At 38.0% G+C, this 15,051-nt stretch overlaps 1 protein-coding gene across 1 annotated transcript in view; it reads left to right on the forward strand.

The window, feature by feature from the left end:
* Nucleotides 1-15,051, forward strand: part of KIAA0825 (KIAA0825 ortholog) — a 291,162-nt gene that overhangs the window by 64,587 nt on the left and 211,524 nt on the right. The window contains exon 7 of the mRNA XM_014936866.1: nucleotides 10,646-10,816. Coding sequence (XP_014792352.1) covers nucleotides 10,646-10,816 — 171 coding nt within the window. The remainder of the gene's footprint in view (nucleotides 1-10,645; nucleotides 10,817-15,051) is intronic.

Genomic DNA, 15,051 nt, shown 5'->3' on the forward strand with positions numbered 1-15,051 from the left:
TTTCATCATTTCAAGTAGAATCTTGATAAGACAGAGATATGTCACAGGCAGCTGTGTATCGCTAGCTCAGGCTACAACTAATTTGTGCAGGAAAAAATTAAATCAGGAGGTAAATTATTTCATGATTGCTCATTCCCAACAGAGTTGGGCATCATTCTGAAGAAAATATCAAATAATTGGTTTCAGGCCATGTCAGACACATGCAATTCCCTTCACTAATGGCTATGTGAGGTAGCACTGGGCCTCAGGGGTCAACGAAGAACTGAAAATAGCTTAGTGCCAGGCACAGCAATAGAGAGACAGAGCACATAGGAAATGAAGTGGCAATAAGTGCAATCTATAGGGGAAATGTGCTTCACTCGGAGTTTAATATATTGGCTTAGGATCTGGCAGTGAGCCATGCAACAATTGTTTACCTTTTTGTCAGCATCTGCATCTGCTCTGTTTTGTAAACGGCACTTAACTTTCAGTCAGTAAATGCTGGAATCAATAACAACTGTTAAGGGATTTCCTCTCCTTTTTTTCATATTCCATAACAAATGCACGCAACAAACAATGTTTGCCTTAGATTAACAAGGAACAGACATTAACAGGGTCAAAGGGATTTGGTTGGGAACATTTTATAGCTTCTTGGGTTTGCAGTAATTGTATCTGTGTGATTTGAATGTATCTTGTAACCTATCCAAATTAAACTGTTAAAAAAATGCTAGCATGCAGTAATGAAGATGATTTTTTACAATTATCTTAAGTACTGTGTATAGAAAACTGCTGGCACTGTTTGTAATAATTTAGTTCTGCGTAATATTGTGTATTACATCTGCTATGCAGAAATATTAAGTTCACTCTTACAGTATGAGGAAATTAGTGATTATATCCAGCAATACTAATTATTTAAACCTAGCAGTTACATTAAAAAACATACACTAACATGCAGTTTGAGAAAACTGTGAGCAGATGTCCATAAAAATTGAATATATCATTACTAAATGCAAGTGAAAGAATAATACGGTTTATATACAAGCTCTGTTTAGGAGATAGTGTGCAGATGAATTCTGTCATAAATGCAAGAATGTTATAATAGTTATAGCATCACTTAAAAGTTAATATCGCTGAGAGCTGAGGAACACATTATTGTTAATGGAATTTATGTATGTAACTCCCTGTGCACTGCTTCAAAAATTTACCCCTTGAAATATCCCTATACACAGTGACTATCAGCAGCTGAGTTTCTGTTGCTTTATTAGGCTATTTCTTTTCAGAATTTAACAAAGTGTTAGTTCCATTTATGAAAGGGCTTTATTATTTGTACGCAGGTTGTAGTTAGATTTTAAGTTTAATATTGCACTTTTTCGATTTTCCTCCTCATATAGCTTTATTGGATGAAATCCCTGACAACCCTTTCTCGTGTCCCTTGTAGAACAATATTGTAGATCCATCTTATGTGAAATTAAGCCTTATAAATGGGGGCAGGGGAATGATATTTAATGTATTGGGAAGGTATTTTATAGTAAAATTGATTAAAAGGGTTTTAAACCCTTGGTTCCTGCTGAGGGAGAAATCCCCACTGTAATCACTGAAGAAGGCAGTCATCAGGTTGCTTTCCAAGGATCCCATCATGGGTCCCAGAAGCAGTTGAGCCATGTGGCTCCGTACACCGAGTAGGAAGGCTAATTAATCTGAGAGCAGCGCCGTCGTCGTGTAGCTATTCTTGAACATCCACAGCCAGCTCACCTATGATGCGGGGGTTTCTGCACCACACTTTACTGTGTCACATCCCTGGATGGGGTGAAATGATCAGAATTAGCCGTTCGGTTTTCTTGAGATGTTGGGAGTGCCAAATTGTTTCAAACATATAAGGTGGCACGCTCATTAAAAACAAAAAAAATCACAAAAGTTATATTAAAGATATGGGATTCATTCATATGCATATTTTCTTATGCCTTTCTGAGATTTTAAATGCTTCCAGGCTATGTTATATTAAAGATATGGCATTCATTCATATGCATATTTTCTTTCTGAGATTTTAAATGCTTCCAGGCTATAACCAAGGAAATTGGAAACACTTTATTTAATGGTTCCAAGAGCTACAGCTTTGAGGAAAGTACCACTTTTGAAACTTGCTGTAAAATCTCAAGTTATCAGGTGTCCACAGGTCATTTAGATTTTGCACAGCCTTATTTCTCATGCGGCTTTGTTTTTTGAGATGAGGGCAGATCTTTTTAAGTGGTAAGATAAAGGCAGATGTCTTGCTACTGAATTTAAGTATATAGGAGAAGCTCAAGTACAATGATCAAGTGCTTTTATTGAATATGTGTCTTTCACTCTATGCTGCTTGAAAAATGCTTTAATTAACATATTAGTTGGCTTAGAATTCTTGTGCACACTTCTCAACTTTGTCACTGGTTAAGTGAAATTCTCTAATACCATCATTTTTTTTATTCCTGAGAGCTCCCAAGTGGTCACATTATTTTGCAGAAAATATCTTTATATACAAATACAGAAGAGAAGACTGAGATTTAGTGTTCAAGACATATTGCACCCAAACTGATTTTAACCTTGACGTTTGAATGACATGTTTATTTTTCATTAGAATTAATACTGAGTAGAATTAGGTCTACAATATATTTAATTTATCTTATTAGAAGATGAGGTATTAATTTAACTGTTAGTATTGCAAAGTTGTCCCTGATTTCACTAGTAATCCCTATGTGTCTTTTTACAGTATTGATACTGTCTCTTTCATATGCATTTTTTTTAGTTGCTGATGTAGAAGAAAGTGGAAAAGACTTAGAGAAGGACAACAAGGTGATAAAAAATGTAGAACAGCTTCGACATAAGAAGAAATTAGCGAGCTACAATATTTCAGTTTGAAAACAAAATTAACATGGCAGGATACAATAGATGTCTATAAAATGAAGGGAATCAATATGAAAATAAACAGGTATCAGTAGTTGACTGATTCATGAAACTAGTTGACATCGGGTGAAGCTATAAGATGAACTATTCAAGCAAACTAAATGATTCCTCTCTTAACCCAGGGTGTAGGTAAAGTGTGGAAATTCTTTCCACAAAGTGTTAAGTATGGTAAAAATTTACGTGGGGTGAAAGGGTAACTGCAGAAATTGGTGAAATAGAAACCCACTGCAGACTATGGACGTGTGTCATATCTGTCTGTGCAAGATGCCCAACCACAAGTGGTCAAGAGCTAGGTATGCTCTGAGAAGAAAATACCTTATATGGTTTCCTTTCTATATTTTTGTTTAGTCTTCCTCTTTCAGTTTCTGTCCAAGCCCAGGATACTGGGGTAAAAGACTGTAGTTGAACCCAGTGAACCACTTTTACAATATTATGCTCTTATCTTTACATTACATAAATTACTCTGATTTCTTAGCCACCTCTATTTGAGGTGCTTGAAATTTTTCAAATTCTATATATTTTGCATTAATATTTCTCATGATTAGTATAAGTGAAAATAATTTTCTATTACTCTCTGATCTTAGGATTTTATATTAAAAACTTCAGTAAAGTTATGGTTTACTTTTTTGGAGTATTGTGTTTTTCATACTCTAGGCCAAGTGTTGTCTCATACATTTTTGCTGTTTATTGGTAGAAAGAGTGGTTTTCCAGCTACTTAAGTTAAAATTATTTTCAATCTGGCATTTCAAGCCTAAGATATGAAAATAAAAATAATCTAAGGCAGCATACTTACCTGCAGTTTAGAAGTTCTGAGGCCTTAGAATGTTATCAAAAGTCTAAGTAAATAGCTTTCTGAATTTTGTGTGTGTGTAACTTCATCTGCACAAAAACAAATTCCATTTTTGCTGTTTTCTAGTTAATTTTCTAAACGTGGCTGTTGAAAATTATGGTAAGAGTACTTACGTTTTGTAGGGTTTGTTTGCACTCTGTGCTCATCTTGAATTATCAGCATCTCAATCTAAATATTTACTGTTAACCAAATGTCATCATTTGTGCAATGAAACAGCAAAACTCTATGTATGGTTGTGATTCTTGACTGTTTCAGCAGAAATTGTCTTGTGTTACCTATGTTCTTTCTATCTAGGTTCTTTCATAATCTTTTCTGTATAGCTTCTCCAATTGCAGGAGAATTTTCCAGTCTGAGGAAGAAGGAAGATAAGCAAGAAATTGTGGGATGACCATTACAAGACTTTCAGGTTTTGAGTGATTCAGCAAAATTGCACAGGGGAAAAGGACCCATAACCTGGGTTACACAGATCTTCTGTTCTAAATTAGACAACAGCTGAGTAAACTCATTTTGGTTTAGAATATGTGAAAATGCAACTGAAGAGTTTTTCCATATGGGTAATAGAACTGTTTTGGCTTGAATTTACCTAAGAACCTCAATTAATTGTATGTTAAAGAGTGCAAGACCCATGGATTTTATATTAAGGTGTTAAAACACCTTTAAAAGAATTTTAAGAACTAAATTAGTATCTAGGTTGCATAATAGGGAAGAATGTAACAGAAGCTTGATTGTTTCGAAAGGCTGTATACAAAAAAGTAGATCAAACTTGATTTCTGCTTTATTATTGATGTATGTTTATTGTACTTGAACACTGTCTTAATTTGGAGGATGCGGGACCTGAGTATTCTCCTTCTTTCATGTATTTTTACATTTTTTACTATCAAGCCTATTTTTTCTTTTTCTCGAATGAATAGCTTTATGACTTACGGTTGTTCTGTTGACACCTTTACTCAGCGCCTCTCCTTGGGTATGTAAGATCTACAGTGGCCATATTTCATCCTTAGACTTGCTGGCATTTGAAGCTTTCCTGCTCCTTTGTAAAGGACTATGTTTTTGTCCATTTTTTGGATGCCATGAGGCTTGGATGACATCTGAGCAGAAACTTGAGATCTGGTGTAGTCTGTGTCTAACCCCTAGTTTAGCAGGATGGTTGATCAGCCAGGTTAGAATGCTCATTCCCCAAAAAAACTAATAGTATCCATCTGTCCAGATACAACCAGCCAAATGGTCTCTAGTAAGACGCTTCATTCTTCAACAAGTATGACATGTCCTTTGGATATTCGGGAAGTTCCTTCTGCTAGTGAAAGGCCAAACTTGAAAATAAGTGCCACCACTTTCTCTGATGCTGTATGACTGCATGGTCTGGCAAACCTTGTGCAATTTGGTAGACATTCAATGTTAGTTTTACCTGAGAATTCTTTTTTTGTACGCAAAGATCTCTAGGAATCACCTTGTTGGGGATGGCAGACTCCTGCTGCCTGTCATTTGATGGTTGGGGTGGTAAATCGGCATGACAGTGGAAATGAAGTACCCTTTTTGCCCCTTTCGCATCATCGCAAGTCAAGAGTGCAGATTTTCTAGATGTAGGGATGTTAACAGGAGGAAAGTTTTGTGCTTATTCCTTTGCTTTCATCCAGTTTTGTATAGTGAACCATCAACATTTATTTACTTGATACAAATAAATGCAGTGCAGTTTCAAGTTAATTCAAGTAAAGTCTTTGTTTTTTCTACCTCTTCTCCCTCCTACGTCCCAGAAAGGACCACAGTCTGGACAGCAGAAACTTAAAGTACTTTCTTTTCTTTCTTCTTAACAAAATAATAGTGCTGTCCTTGGTGAAGCTGAAAGACAGTTTTACAGAAATGACCTGTTCTTCCATGGTTTTAGTCTGGAAACTGAAGTTCCTTAAGGGCTATGCAACAAAGGCCTGTGTGCACTAATGGGCCTTAATGGCCTTGACCAGCCTTTTCTGAGGCCTCCACCACAGGCTGCCCAAGAGACCTCTTTCAGCTGAGGCCTGGGTCTTCAGCCCGTGCCTGAGCTACATCATAGCCATTCTGATGTCTCATCTCCACCAGAGCCATGTCTGAGACTGGCCATGGCTCCCATTGGTTCAGACTTCCTGAGCTGAGCTTGAACCTTGGCTTGAGCCTTTTCACCATGGTCCTGCCTAATGTTCACTGAACTGAACTCTCTGACTCTAGGTTGACCCCACCAGACCTGATCCTGACTTCAAGCTTTGAATTAACTTCCTTACTCAGATACGCATCATCACCGTGGACTTGGCTGGATGATCTGGACCCTTGATGGAAACCAGGCTGTCATCTCTGGGTCTGCCCTTCTTGCCTTGCTTAGATACAGCAGGACAGACCCCTGGTCGGCAAGGAACCTGTACTGAAGTCCACCTTACCGTGCTCTACTCTCTGTCCCTCAGGGAGCACCCAGCCTTTGGTGGGTGACACCGACACTGGGCTTGGTTGGGATCTTTTTTGTTATGCCTAAAGATAGCTCATCATAGTGATTTAGGATTTTTCTGCTGGCAGATTTGGCCTCCAGAGCAGTTCAGGAATCATAAGTATAGGCAATACAGAAAATATACATTTGCTATATGTCATCACTTTGGCTGCTTATCTGTTTGCTGTTACACAGTTCTTCAGTGTTTCTGTCCTGTGGTTGTCCAGTCAGATCAACGTCTGAGGAGAAATGCTTTTTCATTGTGTTATGGACGGAGTGATTAACTTCACTCGTAAGAGAGAAGCAGTGAAATACTTATCAAGGTGAAGCAATGGTTTAACAAAATCAGTAGTAAATGTGATAAAACCAGTAGTAAATGCGATAGTGTTTTATGAGGCTCGATGTCAAGGTGCACCCTATTATTTACTGCCCAGAGGACAGGGTCAGACCAGCTGTCAGGGAGACCCTCCCATAGAGCCAGGAGGTTCAGAAAGGACCCCCTGGCTTCCTAAACTCCTTCTCAGAGAGGAGTCTGGGTGCAGCTGGATCCAGTCCTAGTCCCAGACTTGGTCAACAGCTTTTGTCTGAAGGATTATATATGCACAATTAACCCTCTATATCACTTAGCTAAGATTTCAAAGTTCAGCATGCTATTGGTCACTCAACCGAGAATCTGTTGCGGCCAGGAATCTCTCAACCTCAAGGAGTAGGTCCTTAAGCGAGTGTCCTCACCAAAGAGGAGATCCTGGCCTGCAGCCACTGCCATCCAGGAAAGCTCCAAGGGCTCTGGGGCTGTCCACTATTTATAGAGTGAGATAATTGACCTATGGTCATGTTCTCATGGGAACAAAATATCTATGTCCCCACTCCAGACAGCGTTTTGACTGTGTTGCCAGCCATCCCCCAAAGTCCAGCTTCAGTTGATCACAACTGATGTTGTGATGGCCATGGGGGCCACGGCCCGAGCAAGAGCCGAGGGGGTTGAGGGGGAGGAAGAAGAAGGGGCAAAACGGGGAGAGCACACCACCACACATTGCTAAAAAATGGACTGTGATGTGTTCATTCAAGCAGCCTGGTCAGTGGTCTTCAAAGCTGGGTGGTGCCATCAGCGTTCTGAAACCTGACATATAAGACCTGTCAGTCAAACTTTGGATACTCAGGTGTGTGCACACTGTATGGTTGTCAGGCACTAAATAAATGAGCTGTCATTTCTGGGATAATAATAAAACTGTAGACATGGAAAAGACCATGTGTGAAAGGAAATTCACTTCTGGAGGTTCCCCCTGTCCAGTTCTTTCCAACTGCTGTGGCTGAGCTAAGCAGAACTGAGGTTTGAGCCAACTTCTTCCAAGTTGGACCATCCAGTAAGATGGTTTTGTGAACCAAACCCACAAGAAGCTTATGCTTCTGCAGCTGCAGAGACGGCACTCTTCAGCAAGGCCCGTGGTTTCTGTATGAGTACAAGGAGATGGAACAGTGTGTTGCAGTGATAGTTATGGATAATTCAGGTCAAAAATTACCACCTTGAGTCAAGAGCCTCAAAAACTGTGATCGGCGCAGAATAACATGTAACTTTATGCCAGCTGGGCAAGTCAGCAATTGAGAGCTGTCACAGGACCAGCACTTCTCCTTTCAAATACCTGTTGTATTATTGCAATCAACTTTGGTTGATGGCCAGGTTCACTGATACATCAGCATGATTTGTGCTGATTGCAAATGTGAGGGTACATGGTTTGAACCATCCATAGTGTTGTAGCAAAAAACTGGTGTAAATGATGCTTGAATCTTTGTCATCTCTGGATCTTTGGTATACTGTCATGTCAAATGTAAGTCATATCACATTTACTTTATCATGACAAAGCCTAACAAAGGACAAAAGAAGATTTAAGAATGGATTACCCATAATATATGGTGCTCTCTATAAATGCCATATAGGTATTTGGTTGGTTGGTGGGTTGGTTGGTTGGTTTTCTCCTTCCAGAGACGTCTTAGTGTCTGGGTTGTGTGATGCATCCCATCTCAAGGATTCTTTGCCTTAGAGCTTTGGTGCAAGATGATTGTTTTCCCTGCTTTCCCTAGAATCAGCAATTCTCTGAGAATAGTATTTATTACATGGTGGTCTCATCTTTTCTTTCTGTTTTCTAATGTTTTTATCTTGACGTAGAGTTTTGCATGTCACTTTATGTTGAACTGGATCACCATGTTCTCAGTGCCCATGGTTTGTGGCTTTCTGATGAGTTCTGGATCTCACTGATTCAAGGGATTCAACTTCATGCTTCAGGCCTTCATGAGTGCACTTAAACCATTGTTTTCTTACCTCCTTTCCCCTTGACTATGAGGGTTGGCTGCTTATGTTTGTGCATATACTTGTGCCTTTTTATCAAAGACAGGATTTCCTCAATGCTTACCTCCATTTGTTTCTTAATTTTGTATCCAAGTTTCATGTCAGCCATGAAATCAACCCAGTATTCTTCCCTACCTTCAAGCATCTAGAATTTTGCCTATAAACTTCACAACCTAATAATCTTTTTAGGGCTTTCCTAGATCTTTGTAGAACATAGGTGGTATTAAATAGTAAGCTCTTGCTCCGATGATTGTGTGTTTGTTTGCCAATAGTGTACTGTGCTTTGTCACATATTAAAGTGTTCTCTCAGCTTCTTAATGGCATGAAAAAGGAGGGATTTTGAGCTCAATGTCTTCAGCTTCCAGCTGAAATAAACTTTGAATTGTCATTGAAAGTAAAAATAAAATTTTTTACTTCTTTCTGAGTTTGGCAGTACATTCTAAAATTAATATTACTGTGGTATACCATTGTCTTCTAGGTCCACTTCCTTTCAGTCTAATGACAACAATATCACTTGGGGCAATCAAATAATTAGATAGTTTCTTTGTTCCTCAACAAAAGGGGCAGGAGCATCACAAGCTTTTCAAATTATAGGATGGCAGAACTAACGTTCCATTGATTTTTATGATGTGACTTGTGGTTCTTATGTCTTGGATCTGCTATTTCTGGCTGTCTGCAGACTCAGGCAGTCATTTCGTGTCAGTTAAACTCTGTTTATATTCTCTAGTTTTTCAGGTAAAGGAAAAAAATTCTCTGAATAGCAGAATGTCTTTTTTTGGAGGTTTAAGACTTAGAATTGGAAATTCAGTAATACAGATATTATTTACTTGTTATTCAGATAGGAAGGGGACTAGCGGAGGCAATTATGCGTAACGCTTTCTTTTGCCATTCTTAGAAATGCGAGGGACTAGCATGAATACATCTGTTTGGAACTTTGAGGAAATTCAGATGTGGATGCAAAACTCACAGTTCAGTCTCTAAGGCTGCAGAACTGGAATAGCAAATTAGGGAATTTATATTCAGAGCTCAGCTCTGCTACTTAGATCTATGTCTATTTAAAAGTGATTTGTGAATACCTAAAAAAAAATACCTAGGAACTTTGAGGGAAAAGGGAGGTACTGAGTACTTCAAAATTGCAAAGGTAAGAGAGATTTGACACATGAAAGTACATTTCAATCAATTTCTATTTGTTTTTGTCTTTCAGAGCTTCCCTTTCAAACTACCCTGGCTCTCACTCTGACACTTTCTGCATAAACTGTTCTGCTGATGTTACATCAGCAACAGAACTGCTCAGGATCAGGGTATCAGCTCACCGCAATTTGCATAGAAGTGCAAATTGCATTACATTTAAAGAAGTTATAAAATTAAAGTACTTAATGGTTAATGCTGAATTGGAAACAGCTCCCAGTCTTTTATAGTCTGACTGTGCTCAAATCAGAGTTCCCTGGTTGATGTGACATGATTATATGTTATGATTACAAGTGTTAACCTTTCAAAATAAAATGTTCAGTTTCTTCTTTTAAATACCGAATGCTTATAGGTATGATACTTGCTGATATTTGTTCCCTGACAGTCTCACTTGTTTTCAAACCCCACATATTTAAAGTTGTGGAGTGTTAGATTGATGTTTCTTTTCACTCAAATGTCATATTCATCAACTGTATTGTGCTAGCAGATTGTTAAACAGACAAGGTGACTTGCAGAGTGACAGTGTAGTGATGTGATGTCCCAAACCATTAAAAAATAGTAATGACGTGGTTTTTTTCCTTTTGTTCAATCAGTTTTTGCAATACAGTGGTTTTTCTGTAATACACAGGTGAGAAGGTTTCTGAATAAGTCTGTTGCTTGGGAAAAAAATCCTAGTTAATGAATAACAAAACCTGGGATTCAGTTGTAACTTCCCAGATAATGGAGAAATGCCAAAGATTTTGGAAGAACTAGTGTAACAATATTTTAGGAGGAAGAAAAGATACATTATGCTATATCAAAAATCAAATTTATATATTGTACTTTCTTACATAATCACTTTTGCGGGTTCATTTTTTAAGGAACAGTAAAAGATAATTGTATTTTTTCTCTTGAACAGCCTCCCAGGAATACCACAAAAAAGGCAGGAACTTCTGCTTTACATTGTATCAACTCAAATGTCTTTCTCAACTTATCAAACTCTTTTTATCAATGGAAGAAAAAATTGAAGAGCTCTCTGCAGAAATTCTGTTGGTGCCTTCACTTACGGAGAAGAATAAGAATGTTCAAGGTAATGAATGCTTTTGCTTATTTATTGATTCTGCTTTGTGTAAAAAGATAATTTTATATGGTTTTCAAAATTAATTACCTAACATGTCATTCTGTTTTCTATACAAGTTTATTACTGTATTCACTGAGAATCTTTCTGAGATAGGTGGATTTAGTTATGAGCACAGTGACTCCTTATTTATTGATTCTACTTTGTGTAAAAAGATAATTTTATATGATTTTTAAAATTAATTACCTAACAGTCATTTTTCTGAATAGAAAACAGTCTGTTTTCTATACAAGTTTATTACTGTATTCACTGAGAATCTTTCTGAGATAGGTGGATTTAGTTATGAGCACAGTGACTTCTGGAAAAGAACTGATAGCTATTTCTAAAGATGTGAAGTATGGTAGTTATTGATGGAGAATCATAATGAAAAACTATAACACTGTAATGTAGTATCTCCAATTGAACAATCTATAAAATGCTGCATTTCATATGGGACAAAAACATACATAGAGTCTGAATTCTTTGAAACTATGTCTGTTTCTGAACTTGTCCTTGAAAGCTGCCTCTTTTGGGAGAGAAAAACGCTTCAACCTATAGTTCTCACAAACTCTTACTGGTATGTTCTATGCTTACCATCATTCTTATCCTACTGGCTACAGTGGGTGTTTTGTAGAAGTAGGCTCTACATCAGAATGTAAACTCCTTCAAGATCCAGCCTCAGGTTTGCATTTGCTTTAGATTCCAAGCCCATTCTCTTTTTTAATCTAACTGCATTTATGTCATATGAGGAGAACCCAAAATCCTGAAAACTCAGGTGAATAACACCTTCCAGGTCACAGTATGCTCATAAATGTTCTTCTGCTCTGCTACTTCTGCCAGAAGAGAGATTCCAGGTCACCAGAGAGCAAGTGGTTTCAAGAGCTTTGATTATATTGCAGGAAAGGATCAGACCAGAAATGAGGCCAGGCTGCTTAGGGAGAGAGGAGAGGTGGAGTCAAATATTTGATATCTCTGTAGTCAGGCTGCAGGCAGAGAAGGAAGGTGTTTTGGGAATGTGGTCTCCTAAATTGTTAAAAAAAAGATGAAATAGGAAGAGTTCTGAGGCACGCATTTTCTTGATGGATTCTTCCTCTGAAATACTGACGCTGAAATAAAGAAATACAGGTTAACCTATGCATTTTTAGAATATTCATCAAAGCTCAAATAAAATTTGCATTCAGGTTCCATTTTTGCTGTTGGTTTCAATGTATTTCTGCCTCCTTTAATCTCGCAGTTTTACTATTTCTCAAGGAACGTTAAGCTATTACACACTATGTTTTACGTTTTATGGCCTTGATCCTACAAAGAGGTGTTACAGTGAACTTCTCATACCTGTAATGTGAAGGACAGGATACACATTCAGTAAGGGCAATTTTAAGGGTGGTTCTTTACTTGCATATTCTGTGGTAAAATGTAAACAAATTGAAAAAAACTCTTGAATGGTGAATCTATTTGACATGTTTAACTAACTGCAGTGTAATATATGTGATCACCAATAATTCTGAGAACTTAATGATTGCGATGTTGACAAGAAATATTTTGCTTTCCAGGAAGTGTATTTAGGACTTCATCCTGCAGGCATTTCTCCAAGCTTAATTACATTCAGAACTGTTCCTCAAAAGTGTGTTAAGCCTTCTTCTTTGAGGAATATTCTTTGAGAGTAATCATATCTATAGCAATTAGGTTCTTAAACGGTATCTACATAATGGAAGCTGAATGGGGAATATTAGTTGATCTTGTTTTAGGTTAGGAGGCAGTCTTCTGGGAAGAAGGCCCATTCTAAAGAAAATATAAAATTACTTTTACCCTGAAACACAAGTGGAAGTAAATCTTTTACAAGTGATGTCAGTGAAGTCATACCTTTGGTTTTAGTGTTGCTGTTCTGATCAGGTGGTTTTATTCACAAAACCTCGCTCACTTAGTATCAGTTTCTGGAGAATACGCAAAGAGAAGTCATGGCTGGAGAAACTTAAAAAAAAAAAAAGTCTGGCTAGAAAAAGGGTTTATTGGTGTTATTTTCACTTCATATTGTCAGAAATCTCAGTTGTAGTGATGAAGTGAAAGATGATTTGATATGGGAGAATGAGAGCTATGTTCCCCGTAGTTCCAAGTTCTGTTAAGTACCAAAAGGGATTTAAGATTTTCTCTGTTAATGTCCTATATTGGGCTGATAATCTTATTTTTTTTCACTGATGAAGGCTGAGTTTTGATAAGAAGGATTTAGTACAATCCTTGCTTTATTTTCATCAGAACACATTATAATACGTGACTAGAAAGCGTAATGGCCACCTTCTCAACTTATTTAGAAGCCTTCTCACCAGAAATCTTGTTTAATTCAACAGAATATAGAGACCAAAAGCAGCTTTAAGTTAACTCAGGTGCCAGTATGGGGTTCACGATGCAGCTCAGGCTGCAGAACCAGCCGAAGGAGCAGAGCAAATGAGCCCCGTTGCGAGACAGTTACCCGTACTCTGCCTCACCGGTTTGAAGCGAGGTTGGGTGAATCCCAACTACCCTGCAGTCACTGCAGTCCAGGTGTGTCTGAAGTATCAGTCCTCTGCAAGTAGAGCTGCTGGTAAATTAAGGGAAGCCAGCCAATTCATAAAAGGTAGGCTAATATCCAAGTGAGCTAGAGCTTCCCTAGGCATCACATAGATTGGAACCTTGCACTTGCTTCCTTTTCTTTTTTGGTTGCTTTTAGTATTCACGGGAGCCTTTTTATCTATGTAACTCATGCAGAGATGCAACAAAAATAATGTTTTTTCATGTGCTTGTGTCAAGTGTTGCGTTTATGTGTATAGCTGTTTCAATGGCAGTTTTAGTTGATTTTTGTTCGGCATATCCCATAGTACTTCAATCTTGATATATAGAACATGTGTAAAGTTCCATCAGAAACAAAGTAGTTCTTTGGATGGTTCCTCTTTTTAAATTTTTTTTTTTGTCCCAAAGATGGCATCTGAGTTTTATCTAAACCAGACGGTTTCTTGGCCCTCATTTTTCCCTAAACCCAGCGATGACAAAGAGCAATGGCTGCATAAATTGGATGTAAGAAGAACACTTAGGGTTTATCACAGAAGAATCAAAGATTTCATATCTTCTGACAGATTGTTTGTACTCTTAGGGGGTCTTAAGAGGGGTCAAATGGCTTCTAAGAGTTCCTTAGCTAGATGGTTAAGGGATTGTATTAGGGAGGCGTATGTAGTTAAGGGTAAAGAGGCTCCCAGGGTTTGTAAAGCTCATTACACTAGGACTATAGCTGCTTCTTGGGCGGAGAGGTCGAAGGCTTCCACATTGGAAATTTGCAAGGTGGCCACCTGGGCTTCTCTTCATACTTTTTCATTGCATTATCTCTTGGATGTAGTCTCTTCTGCGGATTCTGCTTTTGGTAGGAGGTTGCTTGTGAACCAAAAAAAGAACAGTGAAGAAAAGAAAGACATGTAGTTCACAGTTCTAGCTGGCAACAAGACAAGTTTCTTTGCAGTGTGCACAATGGAATCCTATGAAGACCAATTTAGGTGGTTGAAAATAGATGTTAGAGGGAAGTACTGCCTACCAGTGTTCTCTGATGGTAACCCCATGGCAGACAATAGCACCAAAGGAAACAGTGAACCAGAGTGAACTCTGTAGGGAGATGGATGTAGAGAGTTTTTTTAGGTGATACGGATAGTTCTCTGAGTTCAGTTTGAGAGCTCTGTATCCAGCATCTTCTGGAATATATTCAGAATCCTCATTTTCCCAAATTGTTTTGCATAGATTGAAAAAAAATCTGTGAATTGCATTTTTCACTCTAACTTCTTTTCACTACTCTCCATTCGGCTCTTCCTGATTTTATTTTTTGGCTTTCCTTCGCAACACTTAATTTAGCATGTATTCCTCAACGAGCAGTATGTACGTGCCAAGTTTTGCACTTGATTTCAAATTATATTTGCGTTACCTAAGCATAGTTTACATTTTCTCTACTGCCAGAGTACTGTTCAAATCTTCTCTTAAATCAAATAAAAGGAGAAAATAATGAAAAGTGCCCAGACAAATAGATGATGATATGGTTTTGTTCCATCCCTGAACTTTAGCGTGGCATCTAGACAAGATGGCTACTCTTTCTGAGGAAAGGTACCCATATTTTCTGACAATTGCAGAACATTTGTTCTCAACATTGCATAATCTTGCTTCATTCCACTAGAAGCAACAGGTTTCAGAGAATTGAAGAA

The sequence above is a fragment of the Calidris pugnax genome, unplaced genomic scaffold (genome assembly GCF_001431845.1).
Source record: "Calidris pugnax isolate Ruff unplaced genomic scaffold, ASM143184v1 scaffold40, whole genome shotgun sequence".
NCBI lineage: Eukaryota > Metazoa > Chordata > Aves > Charadriiformes > Scolopacidae > Calidris > Calidris pugnax.